This window comes from Tyto alba, unplaced genomic scaffold, assembly GCF_018691265.1.
Source record: "Tyto alba isolate M040663 unplaced genomic scaffold, T.alba_DEE_v4.0 Super-Scaffold_1000006, whole genome shotgun sequence".
Classification (NCBI taxonomy): Eukaryota; Metazoa; Chordata; class Aves; order Strigiformes; family Tytonidae; genus Tyto; species Tyto alba.
In genome coordinates, this window is record NW_024881272.1 from 35536717 (window position 1) to 35553165 (window position 16449).

The 16449-nt window shown below is 46.3% G+C and overlaps 1 protein-coding gene across 4 annotated transcripts; it reads left to right on the forward strand.

The window, feature by feature from the left end:
* Positions 1-7706: 7706 nt before the first annotated feature.
* Positions 7707-15823, forward strand: FPGT (fucose-1-phosphate guanylyltransferase). Of its 4 annotated transcripts, none has more exons than XM_042784767.1 (4): positions 7707-7785; positions 7906-8115; positions 10867-10959; positions 11776-15823. In XM_042784767.1, the coding sequence occupies exons 1-4, from the start codon at positions 7707-7709 to the stop codon at positions 13224-13226; spliced, it is 1833 nt and encodes a 610-aa protein (XP_042640701.1). In that variant the 3' UTR covers positions 13227-15823. The 4 variants fall into 4 exon arrangements, 3 of the variants coding, with proteins under 3 accessions (XP_042640701.1, XP_042640706.1, XP_042640710.1); XM_042784772.1 differs by having other exon boundaries at positions 7927-8115; XM_042784776.1 differs by having other exon boundaries at positions 7948-8115.
* The last annotated feature ends 626 nt before the right edge of the window (positions 15824-16449 follow it).

Below are 16449 nucleotides of genomic sequence, written 5' to 3' on the forward strand. Positions count from 1 at the left end.
AAACAAACTCAAATAAGAGGGATCAATAGGCAGAAGAACAATGCCATGATCTCCTGTCTGTTTTGATTAAAATTCTAATGGGTAGACTACAAATAAAAAATGATCCTCAGGAAAGGAATGTGAGTTGAGGAAATACAAAAAAAAAAAAAAAAGATCCAATTATAGCACCAATCATGAACAGGGCATTTTTCACAAGACCATACAAAAGGCAACTCTTCCTCTGGAAAAAATAACCCAAGAGCTTTTAACCAGATATAAAGCAAACACAGTATCGTCTAAAGACTGGAGCAACCACCTCTGCAGGGTAAATTCCATGGGTCTGAGCCGTCCCTACAGAAAGGTCAGGCCCAAAACTCTGCTGTACTTGAAACTACAGCTCTGCAACAAACTGGTAACCAAAGCTAACGCAGCCCCTAAACCACCATCTGCTCTGGGGAGGGAAGCAGTAATCTAGCCTCAAGCCCAATCTTTTATTGTCAGTGAATGCTGACCGATGTTGCGTAACTGTACGCTTCACCTCCTCCACAGGATTTCTTCTGCATTTCTGCCTCATTTGCTCATAAGACACATTTTCTTTCCACTGAGAAGTGCATAAAGATATTACAGGTTACCAGAACTTGTGAGAATCAAAAGAAGTAAATTCTGTCAAATGCACTTAGCCCCCCTCTTCCCCTTTCTGAAGATTACAAACACTCTGATGTTCCATTAATACATTCTTACACTAGACAGTAGAGATGGTAAAGAAAAAGTGTAAGGTACAACCTTGTTCTGGAAAGCTGCAAGAAAACAGCCTACTTCATGAAAATAATAAGACAACAACTATATGCTAAAATGTCAACAAACTGCAGAAAGCCTCCGGGCCCAGAAAAATTACTCCAATTCCAAAAGTAAGGGTAGGGAATAGCACAAATTCTTGTGCCTGGTAAAAGCCCAGCTAACCTGCCAAGCTAGAGAGAAAAGAACACAAAATAAACCATGTCACCTACAGAGTCGGGATGCACTACACTAACTCACCAAAAAAAGGCTTGAATGAGGAAATGTTTTGACAAACAGAAGTGTAGCTATTAACATCTATTAACTTCACCAAACAGTAAAAATGTGTAGAGTCTAGATAACTTCTGTAAATAGTTTCAGCACTGGGATCTGACAAAACACTAAAATCCTGATATACAAACTTTTTGAAAAAGTCATCCAACTGAATATAGATAGGTATCAAATACTTCGTGCTTTTTAATATTATTACTGGAGTGATTGCTCTTGTAGTTATGAAGTATGGGCAGGTTTATATGCAAATGAAGTTATTTTACATCTTCCCAATGAAACAGAATCAAGTTCTTAACAATGTAAGAAATAAAATGAAAATGCAGTAATGATTTTAACTGCAGTAGACATGCTATTTACAGCACCTGTTTTCTGCCACTCACCTGACTTTAACAAATTAAACTAAATCTATAAGCAAACAAATGCTGAGACTCATCCTCAATGAGAAAAGAAATAGCTTGTTGAATGCAGTGTGCATATAATTCTAATGCATATAGTTCTAATACAATGTCTTTGCAAGCGTACGGCATGAAAGACACCAGGTTCGGAGTTGTGCAGACCCAGTGTTCTGGCTCACAGTAAGATCACTGTGTATTTTCTATTTTGAGGTAGTATCTCATGTTACCATATTTTGGGAAAAGCAAATAACATAGACATTTTCGTATCTCATAACATCCGTGAATTCACATAGCCTATAAAATCAAATTATGCTATGTTAAGTAAAAGCATGGTCTGTTCTACGCACAGAATTTTTCATCCTTTTTTGTTTTAATTTATGAAAGTGTTGTTTTTTAAATCAGTAGCACATTTAAAGCTGTATAGATTAAATAATGATTATTAACAGGCCCTTGAAATTATTTCCATAAGCAATAGTTTTGTTACATCAAAAGGGACCTGAGTTAAACTGAGTGATCATTTACAAAAATACGGTCAGAAATTTTAAAAGACAGTTTAAATGGTTTTGCTGGTGTCTTTGTTATCCTTAGTCACCAAGGCAACAATCAATTTACAAATAGCCTATGAAAAAATATTGTCTTATGGGCAAACAGTAGTATGAAAGCCCGTTTGTATTTTAGTCATGGATTTTGATGAACATTTGTAATAAAAAGTAGCTTTATTATTAAATGTCTCCAGGTAGCCAGTTTTGATGAAAGATTTATCATATGCCTACTAGCCCAGAAAATGGAAAATGTTTTGCAATAACTACTAGGCTTAGAGAACGGTTAAATGCAGAAGAATGAGTTTTTCCCTATCTGCTTTCAGGCACAGGATTGGGTTCCCCAAAGACAAAGTAACAGAAATAATAATGAAAGTGTTTAGAAAGGACACACACAAAGAATAAATGGGGGAAGTTTTAAAAAGCCCAATGGAAAGCCTTGAATATAGAGGAAAACAAATTAGTGTGATTTTGTAGTAAACAAGAAACATTTCATTTAGCTGTAAATCTAGCCAAGATGAGAAAAGGCACACTGAAAAGACTTGTAGAGAAAACAGATGAGGAATGTACAGGAAGACGGGACAATACCAGTCAGAGTCAGAAGGAAACTCCAGAAAGCAGGAAAGCGTGGGCTTCCTCTCTGTCCACATCCACGTACTTCTTGCCCAATTAAGTAAGCAGAGATCAAATTATTAAAGAAGATTTCTAAAAGATCTGCGTGCATGCCACTTGGCCCCAGGGCCAGCACAATGTCCCCAGCCTGTTTAATTCACCCCTCGGGAGGCGCCACAGGGGACTGCGCCGGGACCGAGCCTGGCCGTCCAGTTCCACCCCATCACCTGAAGAACATTACACAGCCACATCAAATAAACATTTTCGGTAACAGATCCCTAATCCTATTCGGTTGAACGCAGCTCAAAAAAAAAAAAATATTGTTTTAATGACAGCCTAATCAAACCAGAGCCATGCAATTAGAAGAATCATCCTCACAACTGAACCTTTCAGAGAACAGCATGCTACGGGCTGGCTCACCTCTCTAGCAACAGGAGAGACGTCAAGAAGACAGCAGCCAGGCAATGTCTGTCTGTCAGGAAGTTTCCATCTCCCAGCAGTGCCCTCATCAGAAATTACATAAGAACCCAATGCCTTGAGGGAGGAAATGCCATTAACAACATGCCTACAGGCTATTTTCAGGCTCAGTGGGGTATTGAACAAGGTGAGGCCTTTCAGATTAGGACTGAAAGATAATGAATGCATATTACTCATTTTTCCGACTTCACTATCATGAAGATACAGCCGACTTAATTCCTTCATGCCCCTCCCAAAACACTGGACCTGAAACATGCTGTATCTGAAATAATGATGAAAATTCATCCTTCAGAAAAATGTCATTTATTACCACCTAGGATTATAAACCATCATACGCAGGCCAGCTCAGTCCTGGAAGAAAGAGAAGTCAATTCACCGACCAGCCAGGGGCTGACCCTGGCCCTCACGGCTGCAGGGCGATCACGCAGAACTCGGAGCTGCCCACAGCAGCTGTGAAGCACCAGGCGCTCTGAGCCCTTCCACACAGCACCGTCTGTTCACACACCTACCAGAACTGGACTTACTGCAAATCACCATTAGGCTTCAATTTTGGATAAGGCTGTTCTAAGCAGCACTGCAGAATTTTTCTGTTTCTGGCTCGCTGTCTCATTTTATCTCCTGCACATACAGAGCTCAGAAGGCCAAATGCGAAACTGCAGATTAAAGTTCGACTTCTGCTCCATGAACTGAAAGATTAAATAGTAGATTAACAGTAGATAAAAACTAGGAACTGGAAAACGTGTACCAAATATCCACAGAAAAACCTTCCGAGTAAGTTTGGGGAGAGGAGAAGCAGCAGGTGCCTTCTGGTTTAACCATTTACAGAGACATATGAAGCAATCCATTGCTCAGTAGAAACAATAAATCATTACTGGCTTACAATATGTAAGCTGTCATACAGACTTCTCCTGTTGTTTATTTATGTCATTTAAAACATGTACAAAATGCCCGCAAGAAACAGTTTTATCATTTTCTCTGCACAGCAAAGATTTTTTTTTCAAATTACAGCCCTTAAGAAAAATCCATTTCAATACTGAAAAATCTTGAATTCACATGTAGCTAACCACGTTATCATCACCCTTTCTACTCATTTATAAAGGAAGGCACACCTCAAACACTGAATCTCCTGGTATCAGGCCTTCTCACCAAACAGCAAGGTAGACATGGGAAAAACACTCACCTTTTTATCAAAAAGGGCAAAAATTCAGTGAGCCACTGGTTCCTAGTAAAAAAATGAATATACGCAGTCGGAAGAGTTTCCTCCATGAAGAAATCATACTTTATTGAAAATATATATTGCTCCTAAGGAATACAATTACACAAGCCTAAAGACAAATCACCTTTGGTTTCACACCTTCACAAAGTATTATTATTATTTACCTGGCGTGCATGGAGCTCCAGCACAACACCAAGTGAATCAATATTCATAATGTAATTATTTCAGAGTTATATATTTTAAGTGAAAAAACAATACCGCAAATGCCCCACATTATTTAGTCTACAGCCCATTTCACTGAACTATGACCAGATCTTCTACCTTGCTTACAACAGAATTTGACCAACAGTTTGTCGACATTCAAGTCTCAGATTTTTTGAAGTGGAAACAAAACACTCAGTATTCAGGTAACTTCTTCATGATAAGCTCTCTTCTTTGATTCACCTCTCAGAGATGCAGGAAAAGAAAAATGCAAAGACTGCATAAAAGCCTATGTGTTCAGCTTTAAAAGGAGAATTTCAGATAACCAAAGAAAATATCCAGGTATTTGTTATAATACTACTAATGAAATACCGTATGCCCACAGGGTACAAAAAACTCCAGTGACACTAATTGTTTAAGTAAGAAATACTGTTGTGCTAACAACATATTGTATGCGACATACTGCATTCCAAACGGTCACAGAAAGTACTTTGCCAACCACTGGCACAATTCCACGACACCCACATTTTATTTACTCAACCAAATGTTCATACACAAACACAATTTGCGCGTTAATGCATTTGCTCTACTCGACACAGGCTCGCAGACCCGGGCTGGATCTCGGGCTGTTTACGCCCGATGGGGAAGGCCAAGGGAGACCTTGGGGGACGGGACGTGAGGGGACGGGAGGGGAGGTGGCTTTCAGCAGCACACAGCAACACAGGAGTTTTCTGCTGGTTTGTAACCACGATTTCCACAGAAAAATGCAATTTGGGGGCTGACTTACACTTCAGTTAAGTACCAGTGTAAATAGTTCTGCTCTTACAATAGCTCTCCCGGGATTCTCTACTAAGCGCAAACCATGAACACCTCTGCTTTCATCACTCAGACAAAATGTATTTCCTGGAGCAATTTATTGGCTCTGGCACTGAATCTAACGAATCACCAACATTACGTATTATTTGAAGTTTTGGGGGACAAAGCAATGCAGTAATGATGAAAATCTATTATTTCCTGGAATCAACTATCAGGTTAAACAATTCTAAAATACTCCTATCAAAAGTATGAATAACTACATGACTGAAATAATTTAAAAAAAAAACTATTACCGTGAATAGTTGGATCCAGTAATTACTCTAGACTTGTATTATCTTAGAGAGTGCAAACAGAAACGTATGCATTAGGAAGCCTGACTAATGATGGAAAGTTCAAAACAAAATTTCTGTTGAACTGCAGCAATATTTCATTGCAAGCATTAGGCTCCCAATTACAGCTTCAAAGGCTTGCTGCAGTTAAAAAGAAATTAGTATTATTGTCAGTAAACCATTAATTACTTTGTATCTCTAGTAGTTTCCTAAATGGCTTGTAAATTAGCATGTATTTTTAATCACACTGTGAAAACTGTGTCACTATTGAGCAAAATATGAGTTACAAAAGACACGTCCACCAAACTGTATTTATTATATACAATGTCATTAAGACTCATGAGTCAAAGATAAGACTACAAAGAGCACAGACCGTAAGGGGGAATCTACTGTAACACAACAAAAAGGTTTCCCAACTTCAATTCCTTTTTTCCAGTTCAGAAAGCTAGGAATTCTCCCTTAGCAGATAAATTACTCATAAGGAATGGGAGACAAGAAAACTTACTGGGTAATATGTGAGGGTTCCCAGCTTTGCTAAGAATCGCTCATTCTTCTGACTTAAAATAAAAAATGTTTGCTTAATGTCTATAGCACTTTTCAATGTAATCAGGGTGATGCACTTTTTCACTGGGCTCATGAAACAATCAACTGATAGGATTCATCACTAACACTACATTAGCAAGCAGGTAAAAAAGGGGAAAACAGTATTCAAAAAACCTGTAAATCTTCACCTGTTGTAACTAAACCTCACATCTTTACAGCTGACCTAGGATCCAGGAACAACCTCTCAATGAGGTCAGTAGAGTTGTCAACAATGAAAACTCAAGGCAAAAGAGCAAAAGTATAGTTCCAAGAACTGTATAGTTCCAAGAAAACAGACCGTGTTCCTTACTAGAGTAAGTTGAGAACGTAAGGGAGGATCAAACAGACCTTTGTGTTGCACGTTACTCTGATTAAGTCTGTTATCACACACATCACAGAAAAGTCTCAAACTGATAAAGCAGCAGTGACATATTCATCTTTTTTTCTTTAATCTTCTCTGTCAGTGGCTTACAATCATGAAAAATTATGGATTTTTTGTAACTTTTTTAACTTCCTAAGTTATTTTTTTCGGTTGCTCCTATAGTGCTTCTAAAGCTACCTTCTTATTGTAAGGTTTGTGCACAACGAGATCAAGACAAGCCCTCCTTTCACTTTCATTTGTTTGTATTTGGTACCTGTAGCCTCAGCAGACCCCCAATCCAGGAAGACAGATGAAGTCCACAGGTCAAAAATCACGATATCCAGGGCAAAGAACCGCGGCAGGAAAAGCTTTCAGCGGCGCGACCTCCCGCCAGCGCATGATCGCACGCAGCGAGGGGCCGCAGCGAGTCCTCGCGGGACCCCAACCCCGCTCAGCCCACGCGCTCCAGCAAACCACCCAGCTCCGGCACGCGCAGCAGACCGGACCCCCCCCAGTTCGCGTGCAATTAGGGTCCTGTCCCTAATTACGTTACCCAACGGGCGATGTGACTCCTGCCGCTCCCCGTGGAGCCGCGACCCCCGGCTCAGGGCGGTGATCTCCCCACGCGCGGCCCGAAGGCACCGGCCACGGGCAAACCCAGCCCTTCGGCCCCCCCCCCCCCCCAGCTCAGCGCCCCACCAGCCTTCGGGGGGCTCCACGCGCGAACACGCTCTCTGCAATCCGCGCGGCCGAGCTCGCCTTCCCGTAAAACCCCGGGCTGCGCTCAGCAACCCAGGGGCCACGGCCGAGCGCCGGTGGGCAGGGGCAGAGCTCCGGCGCGGGCTGGGCGCCTTCCCTCTGAACTAAACACCGCTTAGAACAACGCCCTCAGCGCCAGGACCTTCGCGGGCCGGTGCTATTTAAAACAAGCACATAAAATAAGAGCGGAGGGCGCAGGCGGCAGGGGCCTTCTCCCGGCCTGGCGGGCCCCTTGTCGCAGGGCCGGGGCCGCAGCGGCCCAGCGCCGACAGCCGGCGGGGCCCCGCGGCCGGGCCCCGGCCGCCACCCCGGGGCTTCGCTGAGGGCCCGGGCCCCGCCCCGGCTCTTCCGGCTCCGGCTGCGGGCGCGGCGGGGATGCGGGCGGCGGGCGAGCGGAGCGCGGCGCGGCGGGAGGCCACGGGCCGGCGGCTGGCGCGGCTGGCGGCGCTCAGAGGTGGGGCCGGGGGGGCGGCCGGGGGGGCGGCCGGGGGGCGGCCGGGGCCGGGGGGGCGGCCTGGGCCGGGGCCTGGGGTCGGCCGCCCCGCCGCCTGACGCGGAGCCGCGCTGCCCGCAGGGGAGGCCGCGCTGCCCGCAGGGGAGGCCGCGCTGCCCGCAGGGGAGGCCGCCCGCCCCGGCCGGTTCTGGGACGTCGTGGCGCTGACGGCCGCCGACGCGGAGCAGGCGCTGGGCTACCGGCGGCAGCTGGCCGAGAAGCTGAGCAGGAAGGAGCTGCCGTTCGGCGTTCGCTACCACGTTTTTGTGGATCCACCGGGACCGAAAATCGGTGGGCAGCCGTGGCGGGCGTTGCCCCTCGCTGTGGCCGGGAGCAGCGGCCCGGCGGGGCGAGCCCGTGTCGGCTGTCGGCGGCCGGGGCTCGGCGGGATGGAGGGGCTCGGCGGGATGCAGGGGCTCAGGGGCCAAGGCTCGGCGGGATGGAGGGGCTCGGCGGGATGGGGGGGCTCGGCGGGATGGAGGGGCTCGGCGGGATGGGGGGGCTCAGCGGCCGAGGCTTGATGGGATGCAGGAGCTTGGTGGGATGGAGGGGCTCAACGTCAGGGGCTCGGTGGGATGCAGGAGCTTGGTGGGATGGAGGGGCTCAACGTCAGGGGCTTGGTGGGATGGAGGGGCTCGGTGTCCGAGGCTTGGTGGGATGCAGGAGCTCGGTGGGATGGAAGGGCTCGATGTCCGAGGCTCAGTGGGATGGAGGGGCTCAACGTCAGGGGCTCGGTGGGATGCAGGGGCTCAGCGGCTGAGGCTTGGTGGGATGCAGGGGCTCAGCAGCCGAGGCTCAGTGGGATGGAGGGGCTCAGCGGCCAAGACTCAGTGGGATGCAGGAGCTCGGTGGGATGGAGGGGCTCAACGTCAGGGGCTCAGCGGCCGAGGCTCAGTGGGATGCAGGGGCTCAGTGGCTGAGGTTCGGTGGGATGCAGGAGCTCGGTGGGATGGAGGGGCTCAGTGGGATGGAGGGGCTCAACGTCAGGGGCTCGGTGGGATGGAGGGGCTCAGCGGCCGAGGCTCGGTGGGATGCAGGGGCTCGGTGGGATGCAGGGGCTCAGTGGGATGGAGGGGCTCGGTGTCCGAGGCTCGGTGGGATGGAGGGGCTCGGTGTCCGAGGCTCGGTGGGATGCAGGGGCTCGGTGGGATGGAGGGGCTCGATGTCCGAGGCTCGGTGGGATGCAGGGGCTCGGTGGGATGCAGGGGCTCGGTGGGATGCAGGGGCTCGGTGGGATGGAGGGGCTCGGTGTCCGAGGCTCGGTGGGATGGAGGGGCTCGGTGTCCGAGGCTCGGTGGGATGCAGGGGCTTGGTGGGATGGAGGGGCTCAACGTCAGGGGCTCGGTGAGATGGAGGGGCTCGGTGGGATGGAGGGGCTCAGCGGCCGAGGCTCGGTGGGATGCAGGGGCTCGGTGGGATGCAGGGGCTCGGTGGGATGGAGGGGCTTGATGTCCGAGGCTCGGTGGGATGCAGGGGCTCGATGTCCGAGGCTCGGTGGGATGCAGGGGCTCGGTGGGATGCAGGGGCTCAGTGGGATGCAGGGGCTCGATGTCCGAGGCTCGGTGGGATGCAGGGGCTCAGTGGGATGCAGGGGCTCAGTGGGATGCAGGGGCTCGATGTCCGAGGCTCGGTGGGATGCAGGGGCTCGGTGCCGCTGGCCAGGCATCTCTCATCCCGCTGACCCGGGGCTGCTGCAGCTGCAGGTCCCGCCCGGGGCCCGGCGGGGTTCGGTGTGGGTGGCGGGAGCAGGGAGCGCCGCGCGGGGCACCGCGCCGGCAGCACGTGCGCTGGGCAGGGTCGGTGTGGGTGTCGGTGCCGCGAGGCGCCGGCACGCCGCGCCGTGCTGCCGCGCTCGCTGGGTGCGGGGCTCCGCGCGCCCGTCGGCACGCCCGCACCGCTGCGACACGCTCGGGCGGGCAGAGGCTCTGTGCCACGACAGCTGTCTGCGGCGGTGGGAGGGCTCCAGGACGCTGCCGGAAAACCACGCGCCCAGGTTCTAGTGCCATTGAATAGCGTGTGGTTTTGATCCGGGTGTGCAACGGCTATCATCAAGGGTTGCCTGCTTTTTTGTCGATTGATTTTGGCCGTTGCACTTGCCACTGTAATATCTGGGACCCCAGCATGGTGATTCTGAGTAAGCGCGTGCTGATGGAACTGTATGGAATACTCCCGAGTGTATTGTACGGAACACAGAATAACACTAACTCCTGTTTTTTATAACTTCATGTTACTTGCCCTAACCCAGTTGTTCAAATTTAAACAATTTGAATATGTTTTAATATATTACCTAATGCACAGCTAAAACCTAGAAGAAAGTAGCCCGACTGTCCAAAATTTCACCCCATAATTCTTAATTCACATTCGCTTTGATGCAGAAAGTAATCCCAGTAGTCTCTCCGCAGTGTAGAATAATAGACAGATTAATTTTCAAAAATCTAGCCACTTTAAGTTGTAGGAGCACATAAAAATATCCCAAACCATTTCCACATTTGCATATTGTAAATGTCAAAAGTACTTTTGAATGCTTGCTTGAAGTCATTCATGAACTTTGTGTGACTGACTTCCCACTGGAGCTAGTTTTTATGGTTAAGTTACGGCCTCCTGGAATGATGAAACACTTCAAATGCCGGGGCTGTTCAGAGAATGACTGGGAGGGGAAACACGGTATTGTCCCAAGAGCTGTCTGCTCCAGATGCCCTCTCCTCTGAGCGCACAAGGCTTCCAGAGGGACTGTCCATCATCTGCTCTGCATGATTTTATCAGCTACGATACGGTAGAAAGGCTGTTCTGCCAGAACTGGTTTAGGAAATTTCAGATAGGCATCTCTGCATCCACTGGCACTCGGTTTGTTTAAAAGATCATCTCTGTAGTCATAAGGCCTTTTGAAAAATAAGTGACAACTTTTTTTCCACAGCAGAAGGCAGCATTTAAAACATGCTTCCTGGTCACCCTACCGCAGCACCAAATCCTAGTATGCTTCACAGGTCAGTGCAGAGATTATTGGTGCTCTTCTCAGGAGATACTAAAATATTTTTTCTTTAGGAAATGGTGGATCAACACTTCATGTTCTTCGGTGCTTGGAAGATCTGTATGGTGATAAATGGGCATCTTTTATTGTGCTGCTAATTCATTCTGGTAAACTCTATGACTTTTTTTTTTTTTTTTTTTCCCTAAAAATAATATCTGAAATAGAGTTCCCTCAGGAAAGTAATCCCAAATGTATTTGATCAGATCATTTGAAGTTAGATTGATACTTAGGAGATGTTAGTGTCACTTCGGCATTTCTTCTCAGCTCTTAAGTTATTCAGTCCAACAGTGGCAAAATGTAATTCTAAGTATCTGAATTAAGCTTCTGCCTTGAAACACCCATTGAAGGAGCTTGGCCCTCTCTGTGGGGACCTCAGAGACCTTGTAACTGCAGGCAGGCTGAATGCTTGCCTTCCTAGCCAGCTCAGCAGAACCCACGCGCCCAAACGGGCATCGGTTTGCAGAGGAGAAAGAGACCAGGTAAGGAGAAGTCACCTGACAGCACCACTGCTGCTTTGATTCATCTCTGACTTAAAATTCTCAGCGAGGGTGCAGGAGTCCTTTTTTCAAGCAAAAAGCAGGCGTCATTTGCTTTCTTCACTTTAGTTGCAGACAAGTGGTCTGTATTCCAGCTCTGAAGCAAACTGACGCTGGTTAAATCAGCCACGATTTTAATATAAGCTATTTAAGGCATGCTGAAGGCTGAAGTTTGGACATAAAATCAGATCTGCTTTGAGAAATGTTTGAAGAATGATTGATGATGTTCTTACATATGTTGTTTTTTGAGGAATACTTAGTATAATACCAAGCTGGGGTTTGTTTTTTTTAATACCTTTGTGTATATGTAAAATAGCAAAAACTGAACCTATACAGCTTACTTATGTACAGTGCCTCTGTATATTTAATAATTTATTTTTCTTCAAGGCGGTTACAGTCAGCGTTTACCAAGTGCAAGTGCCCTGGGAAAGGTTTTCACAGCACTGCCTTTTGGTGATCCCGTTTACCAGATGTTGGAACTGAAGCTCGCCATGTACATTGATTTCCCCAGTCACATGAAACCAGGAGTTCTCGTTACGTGTTCAGATGACATAGAACTTTACAGCACTGGAGTTGCAGAAACCGTCACATTTGATAAACCTGGATTTACCGCATTAGCTCACCCTTCAGATTTGACAGTTGGGACCACTCACGGAGTGTTTGTTTTGGATCCGTCCAGTTTTTCAGGAGAAGGAGGGCTTGAATACACGTCTTGCCGTCATTTCCTGCACAAGCCCGATATTGAGACGATGCGCCAGTGTGGCGCAGTGTGCGTAAGGGGGAATTCTTCTCAGCTGAGCTCCTCTGGAGAACGCAGGGACTCAGAAAGGGACTCGGAGTGTGTGTATACAGACAGTATATTTTACATTGATCATAGCACTGCAAAACAATTACTGACATTTTATAAGGAGGTGGGCCCTCTTTGCTGTGAAATAGATGCATATGGTGACTTCCTCCAGGCCCTGGGACCCGGAGCCACTCAAGATTACACAAAAAATACAAGTAACGTCACAAAAGAGGAATCACGGTCAGTAGAAGTACGGCAGAAGCTGTACTCTCTTCTGAAAGGAACTACGCTTAATGTCATAGTTTTAAACAACTCTAAATTCTATCACATTGGAACTACTCAGGAGTATTTGTTTCATTTTACATCCGATAGCAAACTGAAATTTGAGCTTGACTTACTGTCTGTGGCTTTTAGCATCTTTTCTGACAAAGCTGAGGCCTTGGGTCAATCGGCAAGTATCATACAAAGCATACTTGAGCCTGGATGTTGTATAGGGCCTGGATCTGTTGTTGAGTACTCTAGAATTGGACCTGAAGTCTCAGTGGGGAAGAGCAGCATTATTAGTGGATCCTACATAAACGTGAAAGTAGACATACCTCCAAACTGTTTCCTGAGTTCCTTGAGTATAAAAATGAACGATCAGGTTAAGTATGTAAGCATGGTGTTTAGTGTAGAAGATGACTTGAAAAAGAGTGTGAAATTGTTGTCAGATATACCTTCACTCCAGTTTTTTGGAGTCAGTTTACTGGAATGCTTGGGCCTCTGGGGTGTAAATGTTTCAGACCAGCTCTTCTCCAGTGAGAACACACGTTTGGGGTTGTGGACTGCTAGGATTTTTCCTGTTTGTTCTACTTTAAGTGAATCAGTTAGAATGTCATTAAAAATGTTAAATTCTGTGCAGCACATGTCAGCTTTTAAACTGAATGGTTTTAAGCTCTTGTCTGTTGAAGAAATGCTCGCCTACAAAGATGTAGAAGACATGTTGAAGTTTAGGAAGCAAATTTATGATGAAATTTGTCTACAAAAACAAAAAGAGAAGTCTGCTTTGTAGAATGAACAGTACTTGAACAAATTTCCTGTTTTCACTTGTGGATGATTGATAACTTCCCAGCTTGCAAAAATCATGAGAAAAAAAGTACACAGATCTTTTCTCTGATTTAATCAAGGTAGAAATAATTAAATGGCATTAACGTTGTTGTAGCATAACATTAATAATGCAGCAAGTGCAGATAAACAGTTCTTCTGATGAAAGAAGTAATGAAATATTTCAGATCTCTGAAAACACTAATTGATGACTTTTTTGGGGGTGCATATTATTATGTTTTGTAATCTTTGTCAGTAAGAATATGATACAGAACCAATTAGTTAGAAATTTGACTGAAAATTGCTTTGAAAGTTTTTCAAAGTAGAACATTAGCTCCAGTGACATGGAATGATACAGCAATAACTTATGTTTCTCTCTTTTCATGCTGCCTTTTTACAGCAGTGTTTCAAATAGGTAGAGATAAATTTATTAAAAATACTTTTTAAATTAAGGCCTCCTGTCTTAAACATTAATCATTTGGAAAATGGACTGTGCCATAGCGAATATCAGTGTACAAGGACTGATAATGGTATTGGCAATCCAGGCATCCATCTGTCAAGGGCTGGTGGAATTTAAAAATTAAAATACACATCCATTGCACTTTGAATCCTGTTGAAAGGATTTGGCAGACATGAGGCATAGTTTTCTTCAGGCTTTTTCGTGAGTTTTAAATGCCGAAACATGGCTTTACCCTGTCAAGCTACAAAAGGTAGCCAGTTTTGTTGACTCTCCTGTATCAGCTTGAGGATACAACCTGAAAACCTGGCATGAATACCCTGTTTGATTGAAGTCACTAGGGGTTTTGCTTTCGGTTTAAGCAGGGGCCAGGATTTTGCCCCTGGCAAGGGTGGTGACGGAGCCAAGGCTCCCGAGAGCTCTCTGAGGAAGAGCAAGGACCGCAGGGGAGTCGGGGAGCAGCCAGCCCTGCGCACGCCTGGCAGCCCCTCGCCCGCCCGCGGTGCGGCGGAGCAGGGGCGGTGGGCGAGCGGGAGCTGCTGAGCACAAGGAGAAGAGTCCACCTGCAGTGGGTGTAACGTCACTTTTGAGTTAACGGTACGTCGGTCGAAAGGAGAGAGATGACGACACAGAAGCGAGTATTTGTGTGTATCCTTGATGACACATTTGAAAAATAATGTCTTCAGGCATGAGATAACCCTTTGCTGTATGTTTTGCAGCTATTTATGAAGTGTGTGTGGTTTTTAGCTATGACAAATTACAGTCCTTACAACAAGGGCTACGTTATAGGGTGACTAGATCTTAGTAAAGTCAAAAAGACTTCAGACTGGACGCTTCCATCTAAGTTTGATGTACACAATATGTGTATGTGTTTTATTTGTATTGCATTTTACAAACTTTAATCTTTCCTTTTCACAGTCTGCTGTTAAGGTAGATGAGAAAAATTTTCTCATGCAACCAGCTGGGATAAATTTGTCCCAAGGAAACTGAAAGACTTGTGCAAGGCCACACAGTAAAACTTAGCAACAGCAAGATAGTAGTTAGGGGGTTGCTGATTTGTGGTACCAGATTCTGAAAACAAGACCATCATGGCATCCTAGCCATGGTTTTCCTCCAGTCTGAGTAATAAACGATTCAGCGCTGAAAATGCCCATCAGGTAGTGCCTTGTAAGAACGGGAGGCATCTATTGGAGTTTCACTTTGATTAGGGCTTATTGAGATTCCTAGATGGATGCAGTTTTCATATGGGCCTCAAGATCATTGCCTGGCTCCATCTCTCCTGAAATGCAGCTCAGGCTGGTACAGTCTCAAATAAAGCCAAGATGAGTGTTTAATGATTTTATTCATGTCAGCTTTCTTTATTTAATTAGTTTTGCTGTGTAGTGCAATAATAGGGCTCATAATGAACATCATCTTAATGATTTCCCTGAATGCTTTGAGAGCATGCTATAATGAACAGATATTTAGCCGTACTGTATATATTACACTACGAAATTTGATAGAGGAGGATTATTTCGGTAACCTTTTAGGCAGGAAATTGAAATCTGAGAAATTGGGCACTTAAAAAAGAACGCAAGGGAAGGCAGCTGAAGTAAAAATGAGCAGCTGAAAGGTATCTGTGCCAGAAGGATTTTAGGAACTGACAGAAGAAAGTAAGCTCCAACAATCATTTGGATCTGTGTAGAAATGTTCTTGACTCGGACAGGGAGATTGTCTGTACTGGAGCTCAGCGGTTCCAGCCTCTTCTCATTCCTAAATCTCTGATGCAACAGCTTCATTTTCTGCTCTCTGCACATGTGGAAAATTAATCCCTGTGCAAATGCCACTGCGGTATTGTGAGAACAAAAATAGCAGTACTATTCTCCTGTACGCGTCTTTTAATCCACTGCCACCGAGAAGCCATTGTAAGCACCTGTTTCCTTATATGGGCTACAGAGTACCTTGTACTTTATTTTCATAAAAATGCATTTTCCTTTAACGCCAGTTTTATTTTCTGTGTCATATCTGAATGTCACCATTGAAATGTATAGGACCAACCTACAGCCCCTAAAAGTAAATGATAGATATGGATATGTTCTAATCAATTTGAAATAAAAATAATTGCAAAAGACCTAAGCCTGTAAAGCCTCCCTGTGGAGGAGATTTAAAACCAGAAATGGGAAGGGAGTTTTTCACATTTCTCTTATAAGATTGGACATGACAACTGCATGTTCCAAACATAAAACTGCAATAAAACTTTTTAAAAATTAATCAAATTTGCCATCCAGAGGGGCCTGGGCAGGCTGGAGAGGGGATCCAGGCAAATCTCATGGAGATCAACAAGGGCAAGGGCCTGCCCGGGGGTCGGGCTGAGAGAGTTGGGGGGGTTCAGCCTGGAGAAGAGAAGGCTCCGGGGAGCCCTTCGAGCAGCCTCCCAGGGCTTAAAGGGGGGACAGGAGGGGGGGGGGGGGGACTCTGGGTCAGGGGGTGGGGGTAGGACGAGGGGTGACTGTTTTGCACTGAAAAAGGGCAGATTTAGGTGAGATGTAAGGCAGAAATCCTCCCCTGTGGGGGTCCTGCCACCCCGCCTCGCCTCACCGCTCAGCACCTCTGCTCCCGTCGCGGTGCCCCCTTGCGCTGCACCTCGCCTCACGCCATCTCAGCACGCCGTCTCGCCTCGCCGCCCCTCGCCTCGCCTCGCCTCGCCTCGCCTCGCCTCACGCCATGTCAGCATGCCATCTCGCTTTGCCGCCCC